Below are 12,330 nucleotides of genomic sequence, written 5' to 3'. Positions count from 1 at the left end.
ATTTTACATATGCTAAACATCAAATGTCTTGTAACTGTTTATTCTTTAAGTATTCAAACAGCAGCCTTACAAGAATTTTATTCTCGTAAACATCCGTGATAATCCAAACCAGAAATAGTATCATAAGAATAATTTGCATCCCAAAAACCTGGAAGGGACTTGGTTTAAAAAGCAAAGTAATTTACGGATAAAAAGCAATAGAAGATAACAAAAAAAAAAGGAGAGGGTGGCATGAATTTTTGGAAAAGAAACGGGATAAAAGAAGAGAATATTGTCATAAAGACAGATCGATTGTAGTTTGATTGGTGCACGAGTTCCACCTCTTGAGAGTTGATCATCCGCATGTGATAACTATACTCAATAACAGCTCACAATGTCAGAAATAACCATTGGTCCATTTTTGTAAGATTTTCTCCATCATACGAAGAGTCTTGTCAAACCAATCAATACACTCCTCGTGTATGTTATGTCCACCCAATTATTTACAAGTTTGAATAGAACACAAGAGCATCTCTGATGTAAAACTCAATTTTTCTCTAAAAATGAATAAAAATGAATACGGAATAAAAATACTCAAACCTAACTCTATTCTTTCTCCATAATGAAATGATGAACAAATGAAAATAGATTACTCTGATTATGGAGTAAACTTTATTATAAAATGAAAAAATAGAATAGGATTTAAGCATCTTGCTCTTTTTAAGCTTTTTTTTTCTTCGATTGAGTCATTTGATTTCTGATGCTTCATGCTGTTGAGTGCATGCTCTGGTTTATGGAAGTGTAGTGCTTCAGACTCATGGGAAATGGAAGATACTCGAGAGCATGAATGGAGAAAATGCAGTGTGGGTGATTAATACAGCGGCGTTTACGGCTTTGGGAATGGAATTTTGTGGACTGCCTCGAGCATCGTCATCTCTATATCAATTCCGCTTGGTATCATCTTTCATTTAAACCCCAATAGGGACATATAATTCATTTCTCTAGATTTATTGTCATTTACATAGCTATTTCTTTTATTTTTTTATTACATCCTTTTTGGTTTCTTCTGTAGGATGGAAGTTTAACAATAAAGTAAGTGGATCTCGAAATCTGTTTTCAAGATCAAAGAAAACATAAACATGAATGTTGCTCAAGAACCAAAGACAACAATGTCAAGATTGAAGCCAATGTTGCCAAAACTCTTGCAAAAAAAGCACAAGGAAACCTCCAGCAACAGCTTCTTGTAAAGTTCAAGAGAGTAAGAAGGATGAATTGGTGGAGTGGACATACATCACGACTAAACTGAGAAGTGAGACGCATGAAAAACAGAAGGAAAATAATATTTGCACAAGAGAAGTATCCAGCTGGTTAGATACAAAGCCTTCTCTCTCGTGATGCTTGTGTATCAGGTAAACTGTCAGTTTATAATGTGTTTTGGGGTAGTATGCAAGTCCAGAAGAGAGAAGAAAGGAAGCTGAAGATATCCCATGTAGTGCTTTCATATAGAAAGAATGGGAGCGTTAAAGAATGACATACCATGTAACTGGGGTCGTAAGATATATGTTCAGCTTGGTGATATCTTTTTTGATGCAAACATGGAGACCATGAAGTTATGACTGATAAAAAAGGTAATGCAAGCATCATATACCAACTATGTTGTGTGTGATTCTCTTATTTGTAAATTATATGGCTTTCTTTTAGCGAGTCTGAAATAGTTTTGTCTAAGGTTAACGGAGCTATTTGCGAGAAAAGTTTGAAGAAAAAAAAGACGATGATAAGCACTCAAGATTTTGAATGTTTACAGTCAAATCACCTTTAGCTATGACAAGCAATCCCAAGAGAATTCTAAACCTGAGAAATTTACCACTTTAGAGAGTATTGGACAACAGTGAAGCTGATTTTACACTGAACCAAAAGAAAATGTAATCTTATGTTAACTTATCAGGAATTTGAAGTTATATGTATTTTTTTTTTCAAAACTACTAAATTCTTGCTAATCACCCTCTAAAAATTTGTTCAAATCCCAGATTTTTTAAAAAACTCTTCTGATTTTATAAATACCGAAACTCTTTCAAATCACCGATCCAATAAGCCCCTCTTAGTTTTTATATTAATTTTGTTTTGCCTAAAGTTGCTTATAAAGAGTAACCAATGCACATGCCTAATGTCATGCCTCGACTGCTTTTGTTGATGGGTTCATAAAGTTTTAGGCTACATCCATCAAAAATGTAGATCAAATTGATAACATAAATTAAACAGAACACCTACAAATTAGATTATGCAAAACAAATATAGATCAAGTAAATTATGTAAAACAAATGTATATTTAACTAATCAAACTAATTTACCAACTCATCATGTTTGACTGAATCTTGAAAATAATCTAAGTTAGATATTTAAAACAAAATAAATAATTATAACTAAAAATACATGCATATGCTGTAATATATTTATTGAGAACAAATAAACTTTTTACTGAATATTATTAAACATAAGTTCCAACTTATTTGTAACATTAAAATTTTCATTCATTGAAATATAACTGATTCAAAACATACTTTGATTTGTAGAATTCATTTGAATGAATGTAGATACAAGATAACCTAAAAATATAAAATGATTAACTAAACAAAAGATAAAAATGCATGCATGTGTTTTGATACATATATAAGAACAAAAAAACTATATCTGATATTTTATTGCGTAAAGATATGAAGTGATTATAATATAAATTTTTAACTTTATAAATATTTTCAATTAAAATTTAGTTATTAAATAACATGCATGAATTATTATACTTAATTTATATGAAAATATTATAACACATTTTGGTTTGGTTTGGAACCTGTCTAAAATTTTCTTTAACGGAACAAAATAAAACAACATCCTTTGATATTTTCTTAAAAATTTTATGTTAAAAAATTGCGTCTATGTTGAGTTGAATCCAAGATCAAACTTATATGGGAGAATTCTAATTTTATTACAAATTTGATACTCTTTTGAAATTTACCTTTAAAAATAATCATTTTCATAAATACCTAAAGTTTGTGATGAAAAAACTAAACCAGACCTCATGAATTATTTATAAATGTTTAAAATTACTTACAAGAGTTTATAAACTTAATCCAACCCTTAAATAATAAATCCTAAACAATAATCGTTAAACACTAAACACAAAAGTTCAGGTATTTTTTAAAAATGATATCCAACTTATGGTGTGTCAATCAATTTCTCAACGTATATCTCAATAACACTCGACCACTACAATACTTTGACATTTACATTTCTTTTTCATAATAACTCTAATACATAATTCGAGCAGCAAACACATCAACTCGTCTTCTTCTTCGTTATCAAACATGAAAATGATTGTTCGATATTAATTTCATATGTGATTTATGTCTATCCACCCAACCAAACTGTTCAGATGCTCAGAGAAGCAAGCAATTTGTTAAAATTCTTTTTAAGTCATTTTTAACAGGATTGAGGGGCAAGCCAATGGCCATCATTGACTATTTGATTCGAGTATGATTTTTTTCTGGTTTTTGCCTTGAAGGGTTTTCTAAAGAAGCTAACGGCATTTTAGAGTTCGTACATAACAATGGTGAAAGAGATAAAACTGGAACAGTCTATGACAACAGAGATAAACGATGGTGAAAGCGATAATATTCGTTCACCAAATCTATTATTAGTTTGAAATGAAATTGCTATAAGAAGAAGTAGTTCAGTGTTGACCTGTGTAACTTATGACTGTGAATTGTTCTAAGCGGAACTATGATTCTATGATTGCTAATGGTTCCAGGCAGAATTATGATTGCGAATGGTACATGTATTACGATTTTGAAATGAAATTGTTAAAAAAAGAGTTTGTGAATAAATAACAAACGATGTTGTTTAAATATGATATAGACTTTTACAAAAATGAAACTGGTTCGGTTTAGCTTAAACCTAACCAATCAATCACAGAAATATTTTATGCGTCAAAGATAAAATTTCATTTAGTTTATAGGGAAATTTGCTAAAAAACACTGGAAAACAGGGAAACTAATCATTTGCCAAAAAATCGAAACAGGGGAGGTAAGTGTGTAAGTGGTGATGTTGATAAGTCGATAGTACCCTTTCGATCATATAATCTTGTAGAGTAATAGGTTATAGGGCAAGTACAGGAAACAATCTTATAATATCTAGAGAAGTACAATAATATCTAAACTAGATTTGTAAGATGTACCTCGTTAAAGGCAGACGAATAGTAAACTCCCGCAGGTGTAAACTTCTCAAGTGACGACCTGACACATTCGGCGTCCTGAAGAAAGAGAAGGGATCAAGGAAGAAGATTTACCTCGATAACACACAAAGCTTGGGTAATGCAAAACTTGTACTGTTCGGAAATCTTTGGGCGTCTATAAAACATGGTATCTGGTAAGTAAAACTCAAAGAAACTCAGAGCAAGTTGTAGAGAATAAATCGGTAGAGAAAGGTTTGCTTCTATTTCTCTTAGTTATTTCCTTGGTCTGTAATACAGTTATATATTAGCAGAGTATTTATTAGGTCGGTTAACGTTCTCAGATTGATTGTTTGGGATCTTCGTCTATTCATCAAGTATTTAATGTTTTGATCCATTAAATGTTAGGTAGTAAAACCCGAATCCAAAATCCATGTTTTACAGCATTAAATTAGCAGTAGCCGTCTTCTAAATAAAAAACATTCGGCTCCATGTTTAAGGTTCTGATGATTTTTAACTTGAAACGCAGAACATGGGGAGAATGTTGCGTCTGTGGCTAGGCGAGTGGAGGAAGAATGATACCGGGTACTGGCATTTCCTTCCGGAACCAACCGACACCGGAATGACCTTGTACATGGAGGGGGGTGAGAGCTTCGCTACTGTTGAGAGTATTGTGAGAGGCCATTATGGGGTTTGTGAGAGCAAACTGATGGTTATCACCTATGGTTTGCCGGACTGGATGGTTGTCCCTAGTGGCCATACTCCACCACTTACCATAGGGAGTACCAGCGAGCTACTGGAGCTGATGACTTCAAGGCCTTGGATGGTGGAGTTCACGTTATTGGTCACAATGGGGGCAAAGAATGTGGTGCGCTATCATTTCAACCGCCGGTCGCCGTTTTACATCGATTCAACATCTTTCGTTGTTGACAACACTCAGAGTGCTTGCGCAAAGGCAGCTTACGAAAGTGAGTATAAGTAACAAAATCCATTACATTAGATAAATTTGTGTAACAAAATATGAGTTGGCTAACAAAGTGTGTATGGGAAATTAAATGTCTCAGAGTTGGTTTTTGGCAAGAAGATGATTGCAAGTGAGGGAGTCATGAAGGAAATATTTGGTGAGCAAGAAATGGCTTTGTTTTACTGAGTTGCAATGGAAATGGATAAAGCTGACAAGGAGAAGAATCGCGAGAGGTATGAGCTTGGAGGGCCTGGGACTGAGATAATTAGCCTAGACGATGACTCTCAGATGGAAGACGCCAGCAGATTTGTTGCGCGTATGGATTCAACTAGGGGAGTTATTCAGAGTAAGTTTCTGGTAAAAAGTTATTGTTTTAGGTTATATCTTGTTTTGCCCGGTTATTTCAAATATAATTATCTATTTACAATACTTTATATTTAGCTAAATATTGTGACAAACTTATATGTATATTCGTGTAATATGGATCACTAAAACATTTAGTATACTAATAATTAGCTAGAAAGCTGGATAAAATGGAAGTAAATTTATTCATAAAATTTAAAGTTGTAACCGGTTAATAATGTTTAGAGCTGTTTAGTCTAAATGTTATTTAGCTAATAATAGTTATTATATGGGCATTGGATTCATATGAAATAAAATTATAATACTGTTAATATGTGAATCTGACTGATTAACATATTCATATCTAGGGTTGGTCATCATTAGGTGATGGTTTCAATATATGTTGTCGGTAAAATAATTGATAAATTTAGACAGCTATAACTTATGTGTAACATTGATATGAATAGTTTATAAAATTTTATTATCGGGTTATAGTGTCCTTCTGTTTCTAATACAGACTTAATTATTAATCTTTTGGACAGGCGGAGAAGGCTCGGGTGATAAAGGAAATGGTATATCTCTGGACTCTGTGGTTCAGAACAAAGCACCAGCTGTGCTTTGGGATGTTGGGATTGATTTCATGGGTTACCCAGAGATTAGCCTACGCGAGCAAGCGGATGCACTGGAGGCTAGTGAAAATGCATTTTGGGACGGTGTTCTGCATGAGCAAACAATGTCAACAGGTGACGATTCTGACAGCGATGATGATATGACTGTTCTTACTGGAACCACAAAGACTATCCCTCTCATGAACGAAGGAGGTGTTGGCTTGGTTGATGACGATGGGTTCTCTTCCGCAAACAACACTCCTGTGAATCCCGTACAGAGTGTTGGTAAGAACACATCAGCATGCATGGAAGCTGGGGTTGTGATTAGAGCTGCTTTGGGTATAGGATCAGTTGTTGTGGTTCCAATTGAGAAGACATGTATAGAGAAAGTTATTTTCTCAGAGAAAACTTATTAAACTGGTAGGAGTAATATATTGATACATTTGATGGTGTGTTGCACTAGCAGGTGGGTTCACCGCAGAGGAAGGAACAACTAAAGGTGAATCTCACGGACCCCCACCAGAGGCACTAACACTAACCTTAACATGCGGGGGAGGAGGTCCAACTGTGGAGACCATCCCTACTAAGGAAAACAAGGGATCAGCTTCTGCAACTGATAAGGATGGTGGGTCTGGAAAAGCTTAGTAACATCACCAACTGAAATAAGCCACTTTTATATTGCTATGTCTTATGTTTTATGTATTTCAATCTTGGCTAAGTATCTTGGGATGCGGTTAACACAAAGTTTAACCAGTGTGGTAGGCTTTTGGGTGGGTAAACTTTTGGGTAACCGGTTATGTTAAATATGACTCTGTGTAAGAAATGATGTCCCTTAAAATAATGCATGAGTGGAAATGCAAAATATTATTTTTAATTAATCTTTGTGTAAGTTTAATTTTATCTGTTTTATTCTAAGCATAGCGATATAATAGAGAATCAAGACATGATTATCTCATAAATTAATTTGAATTCTAAGTAGGATAAATTTGATTTCTTCGCTTTGTTTATGATGTTTTGTTGTAAAAAAGATGGGATTGAAAGGATAATATAACTTGAAATATTTCTCCGCTAACATAGATTTCATTTGACTCTTATGTATTATATGTGAACTTGTTTGGCATGAGCAATATATGTTACTAAAATTGACTAACTTACAAATGGTAATTAACTAATGATAAATCCATATATTTTCAGGACACATGCGTGATGATGAAGAGAAGTTGCATGTTGGGATGATTTTCAATACAAGGAATGTTTTCAAACAGCAGATGGCAGCAGATGGCTTTGCATGCAATCACCAAGAAGTTTCATTTCAAGAATGAAAAGTCAGATCCCACAATGATGATCCTAAAGTGTTGTGGAATCGGATGCCCATGGCGCGTGTATGCGGTTATGTTAAAGGATTCCGACGTGTTCCAGATAAGAACCTACGAAGGTAAACACACATGTACAATAGACGTCCGTGGAGGTTACCAGCAGCAAGCAACAGCATCCGTTGTTGGGGAGCTGATGCGAACAAAGTTTGCAGGCGTCGGGGCTGGTCCAAAACCAGGAGAAATAAGACATATGATGCGGGCAGACCATGGCGTTAATATCTCTTATTGGAAGGCTTGGAGATCGAGGGAGATGGCAATAGCTAATGTACATGGGTCTTGCAATGCTTCGTACGTTGATCTTCCGTCATATTTAAACAAGCTTGTAACTGTCAATCCAGGAACAATAGCAAACCTATGCACGGAGCCCACAGATGATGGAGGTCAACGATTCAAATACATGTTTGTGTCGTTAGGTGCTTCAGTTAAAGGTTATCGATATATGAGGAAGGTGGTTGTTGTTGATGGGACACACTTAAAAGGCAAGTACGCCGGTTGCTTGTTAACAGCCTCGGTCCAAGACGGTAGTTATCAAATTTTCCCGCTGGCTATCGCGGTGGTTGACAGCGAGAACGATGCATCGTGGGAATGGTTTTTCCAACAACTAAAAGCTTTGGTACCAGACGAGGAGGGTCTAGTGTTTGTGTCTGACATGAATTCATCTATTTACAAAGGCATAAGCAAGGTAATGTGGGAACATTAGCTGTAGATACATTCGATTGGTGGGTTTCATATTTTATTATCCGGTTAATTTATTTCATGGTGTCCAACTAAGCATGTTATATATTAGATTGCTCGATTTCGAAGTTTATTGGCAGGTTAAGTTACATTACATCCGTGCTAAACAAATGTATGGCAGGGTAGAGTATGAATTATAGAAATTAAAATTGGTAAGTAGAGGTCTAATCTTCACTTTATGGCTTCTATCTATAGGTTTACGAAGGTGTTGCGCACTGTATATACATCGTCCACCTGAAGAGAAACATCAGAACGAATTTCAAGGTTAGTCACCTCACTTACTTGGTTGCGAAGGCAGCGAGGTCGTACCGGGTAGAGGACTTCAACAAAACTTTCAACGGGATAAGGACATGGATGCGAGATGCGCAAAATACCTATTGGATACAGGGTTTGAGCAGTGGGCACGATCTCATTTTCCTGGGAATAGATTTGACATAATGACAAGCAATTTAGCAGAGTCTTGGAATGCAGTCTTGACCGAGGCGAGGGAGTTTCCTGTAATCCGTTTGGTTGATTACATAAGAGCAAAGCTGAGTGAGTGGTTTGCAACCAGGAGAGCTTCTGCAAATTCAAATACAAACGTGTTGTCTCCCCGTGTGCTGAAGATTGTTACAAGAAACTTTGAGATGACCGGGGGATACGGTGTCAATATGATTGGTGAGGGCGAGTTCGAGGTGAAGGACAAGAATGGGAATAACTACCATGTGAGACTTGCTAACAGAACATGTAGCTGTTTTGCGTTTCAGATGCTCTGTATCCCGTGTCCACACGCAATAGCTGCGGCTCTGCATTCTGGTGTGTTGGTTGATACTCTAGCGCTAGAAGCTTACAACGTAAGTATGCTCAGGGGTGCCTATAAGGAAATGGTGATACCTGTTGGTGACTACAAGGGATACCCAGCTAATGATGCTATCTTCAGTGGCCGAAGACTAAGTCCCCCAGCTACGAGGCGCCCGCCAGGAAGGCCAAAGAAACAACGGTTCTTCTCGAGTGGGGAAAAACTGGTAATGACTAACATCCTAATTTCCCTTACTACATTCATATAAAAGTAAGATGAAATAATGTGACCGTCTTGTTGGAACTGACAGATGAAAAGAATCCGTAGAAGGATTGTATGCAGCAGGTGCAAGGGTCTGAACCATAACAAGGCCACCTGCAAAAGACCAATATAAATATGGGCAATGAAAAATGGGAGTGAGAGGATTGATTGCGTGGGAGTAATGTACGGAAAGAGGAAGGTTAAAGAGCAGGGCTAGAATAAAAAATGTTATGTATAATAATCTAGCTTTACTGTTTTCAAAGGGGTGTTGGCTTAGTGGTATTATCGCAATGTTATGATAAATAAAGGTTCTCTCCAAGAAAAAATTGCATGCCAATGTTTGTTGATAATGCGTGAAACTAATTGGTAGTTATAGTTCTGAATGTAAAAACTAGATAAAGCGGATACAAATAAGTGATACATGCTAATTTTATCAGTGGATATTATGATAAAATATTAAACGAATAATAAATTGTTTAGACGAGTAAATTAAAGCTTAGCTTAAAAGAAGTGTTTAAACGTTAGCGTAATGTTGAGGACGGATAATTCAGAGTAATATTATTTTAGTAAATGTTTCAATTATAAGTATATAAACGAATTGTTTGATGATAGTGGTTGACTCACTATCAGTAAGTTGTAGAGGGTGAACTAACTATCGAGAACCTAAAAATGTGTAGACTGAAAGAAGTTTCAGAGTAGAAATACAGATTTATAACTTTAAATAGTGTCAAAGACAGACTAATAGAGAAACACTGGTAAACAAATCAAAAGAACACAACAACCATACCGAATACAGACAGTTAGTATAAAATTCAGTTTCTCGTTAGACATAGAATTCTCATCATACAGACAAGGCTCAAGCTCCCGATCACAACCACAAACATAGTGTGCTTCATGTTGGCATTTTGTGCATTCAATGCATCTTCAACCCTAGCCATTATATGTGTTTCAGAACTCTCGGTGACAATCTTTGATGAAATATTGTTAGTCACTTCTTCAAGTCTTGCATTTTTGAGTGAAAGTGTCTCAACCTCGTTCAATAAAGCCTCATCCACCCACTTAAAGATGTGGTTATCATTTTCAAGCTACAACTGTTCAATTTAAAAAATAAGTAAATAAATCCAAAACCTAAACCAAATCAGGAATTGAACCCTTATTTCATTACCTTGTTCTCTGCCGCAAATGAACACCGCAAGTATCTCCGATATGGATTCTGGTCAGAATTGGACGTCAAGGTCACCATTAGCTCACCACACCAACATTTCTTAGGAACGCCAAAAAATCTTCCAGCACCTCTTGAGGGTCGACGACCGACAGATGATGAACCCCTCGACTGTGCAGACGCGGTGCTCCGACCTCCAGCCATCACCTTGAAGAAATAAAAAATCGATTTCAAAATTTAGGGATTGTGGTGATTTTCGGGATTTGGGGATTTTAGAGAGAGAGCTTTGACGTTTTAAACGGTCGGGTTCTGGTTACTTAGTTATAGTGTGTTTTGGTTTATATCGGACCTGGTTAATATCACATATCGGATTTAGTGATTAAACCGTCTATTCCGAAGACATTTGAATTTTGACCGGTTATACTATTCAAATCGCGGCTAAAATAGAATATACGGCTAATGTGGATAGTAGACATGTAATATAATATGTTAGCTGGATAACGGTTGCACAACTATTAATACAAAAGCGGGCAACAAATAAAATGATGATAAAATACATCGGAGAAGAAAATGTGTTCAAACCAATTTAGACAAGAGTTTTGAAGGGTGAAAACAGAGGATGATAAGTTGTGGAAAAAACACATTACAAGACTCCGATAAAATTGTTAAGTTTAGATAGTTAAAGACATCAAGCGTCAAGAAATACACATAAACATTAGATAAGAGATTGACGGTACAGAGAGTTACAGCATTCCAACTGTTGCTTCGTAGAACATAACTGAAAGCCTCTCAACTTCACTACCAATGACATCAGGGGTGATACATTGGCAAACGTCGACACCGGCAACTGCGTGAGCTTGGATGAGAAGCACTGCTGAGACAGCAGAGTCAGCAAGACATGGGTTTTGCAGAATGCTACGAGGTCTTACAATGGACAATGCTCTCCCGTCTTTGTGGACAAGCTGCTTACGGCATAGTTTCAGAAGGAACGGAAACATATCGGCGATGGGGCTAAGCTCTCTCGACATCAAGTTGTCATTCCTGAGTGCAATGTTGCAGTCCATCACAACAATAGACCAGCTTGCAGAGTCAACGCAGACACCGACCCAGTGTAGCTTGTCGAGATTGAAAGGAAAATAGAAACGCTCTGCCTGTGGATTACTGGTGAATCGCTCTGTTATGTTGGTGGAAAAACGGAATGTATCTTTCTTGGACAACTTAGAAAACTTGGGGAACATTTTTGTGAGGTCTGCGACAAACTGGGTGTCGAAGAAGAGAGGTTGGTTAGACTGGTCTACGGGTGTGTTGAGTGTGAACTGAGATCTGATGTGGCCCATGAGAACGTCAACAACCTGATTTTCGAGAAATAAAATTAGTAATATCACTGATAATACTAAAAGTCAGATAGATGGGGATTTAAGTAGGGGACATACAAACCTTTGGTTGCAGCGGGTTAGCTCTAAGAACGATCTCGTTTAGGTCATTGCTGGCTAATGTTGACTGACCAATGCGGATTGTACTGAACAAGAACATATTATATAATTATTTACTTACGTCTAGCAATATAACAATACGGTTATGGTGAAAATGATACACTTAGATCTATAACAAATATACTCAGTGGTACAGGATATACACATTGCGCAAGAACAGTGAAATGAAACCTAAAAGAATGCACATATCTCTGTAACAATAAACTTTATTTATTTGATGTATAACAATACATTTTGATAAAATATTTTCCGTGGACGGCTAAGTTTATAAACTAATTGATATAATAGTTTTGACATATAGTTAGACGGTTTACTATATTGTTGGATATACATTAATAAACTTAGCGGTTTGTCAATACACTTATCTTTACACCTAATATACTTAGCCCTATAAAACTACACTTACTGCT

General features: G+C 36.1%; 4 protein-coding genes across 4 annotated transcripts; 2 read left to right on the top strand and 2 right to left on the bottom strand.

The window, feature by feature from the left end:
• Window positions 1-7,393: 7,393 nt before the first annotated feature.
• Window positions 7,394-8,664, top strand: LOC108832956 (uncharacterized). The gene is made up of 2 exons (XM_018606409.2): window positions 7,394-8,173; window positions 8,422-8,664. The coding sequence occupies exons 1-2, from the start codon at window positions 7,394-7,396 to the stop codon at window positions 8,662-8,664; spliced, it is 1,023 nt and encodes a 340-aa protein (XP_018461911.2).
• Window positions 8,664-9,398, top strand: LOC108832947 (uncharacterized). The gene is made up of 2 exons (XM_018606401.1): window positions 8,664-9,230; window positions 9,315-9,398. The coding sequence occupies exons 1-2, from the start codon at window positions 8,664-8,666 to the stop codon at window positions 9,396-9,398; spliced, it is 651 nt and encodes a 216-aa protein (XP_018461903.1).
• Window positions 9,399-10,077: 679 nt separating this feature from the next.
• LOC108832939 (uncharacterized protein At4g04775-like) lies at window positions 10,078-10,631 on the bottom strand. Its single transcript, XM_057004050.1, has 2 exons — window positions 10,431-10,631; window positions 10,078-10,323 (listed from the first exon to the last, which is right to left on the bottom strand). The coding sequence occupies exons 1-2, from the start codon at window positions 10,629-10,631 to the stop codon at window positions 10,078-10,080; spliced, it is 447 nt and encodes a 148-aa protein (XP_056860030.1).
• A 504-nt stretch (window positions 10,632-11,135) lies between these two features.
• On the bottom strand, window positions 11,136-11,960 carry LOC130494600 (uncharacterized). Its single transcript, XM_057004049.1, has 2 exons — window positions 11,865-11,960; window positions 11,136-11,779 (listed from the first exon to the last, which is right to left on the bottom strand). The coding sequence occupies exons 1-2, from the start codon at window positions 11,958-11,960 to the stop codon at window positions 11,171-11,173; spliced, it is 705 nt and encodes a 234-aa protein (XP_056860029.1). The 3' UTR covers window positions 11,136-11,170.
• Window positions 11,961-12,330: the final 370 nt, after the last annotated feature.

This window comes from Raphanus sativus, chromosome 2, assembly GCF_000801105.2.
Source record: "Raphanus sativus cultivar WK10039 chromosome 2, ASM80110v3, whole genome shotgun sequence".
Taxonomy (NCBI): Eukaryota; Viridiplantae; Streptophyta; class Magnoliopsida; order Brassicales; family Brassicaceae; genus Raphanus; species Raphanus sativus.
This window is presented reverse-complemented; position numbering and strand designations above follow the sequence as displayed.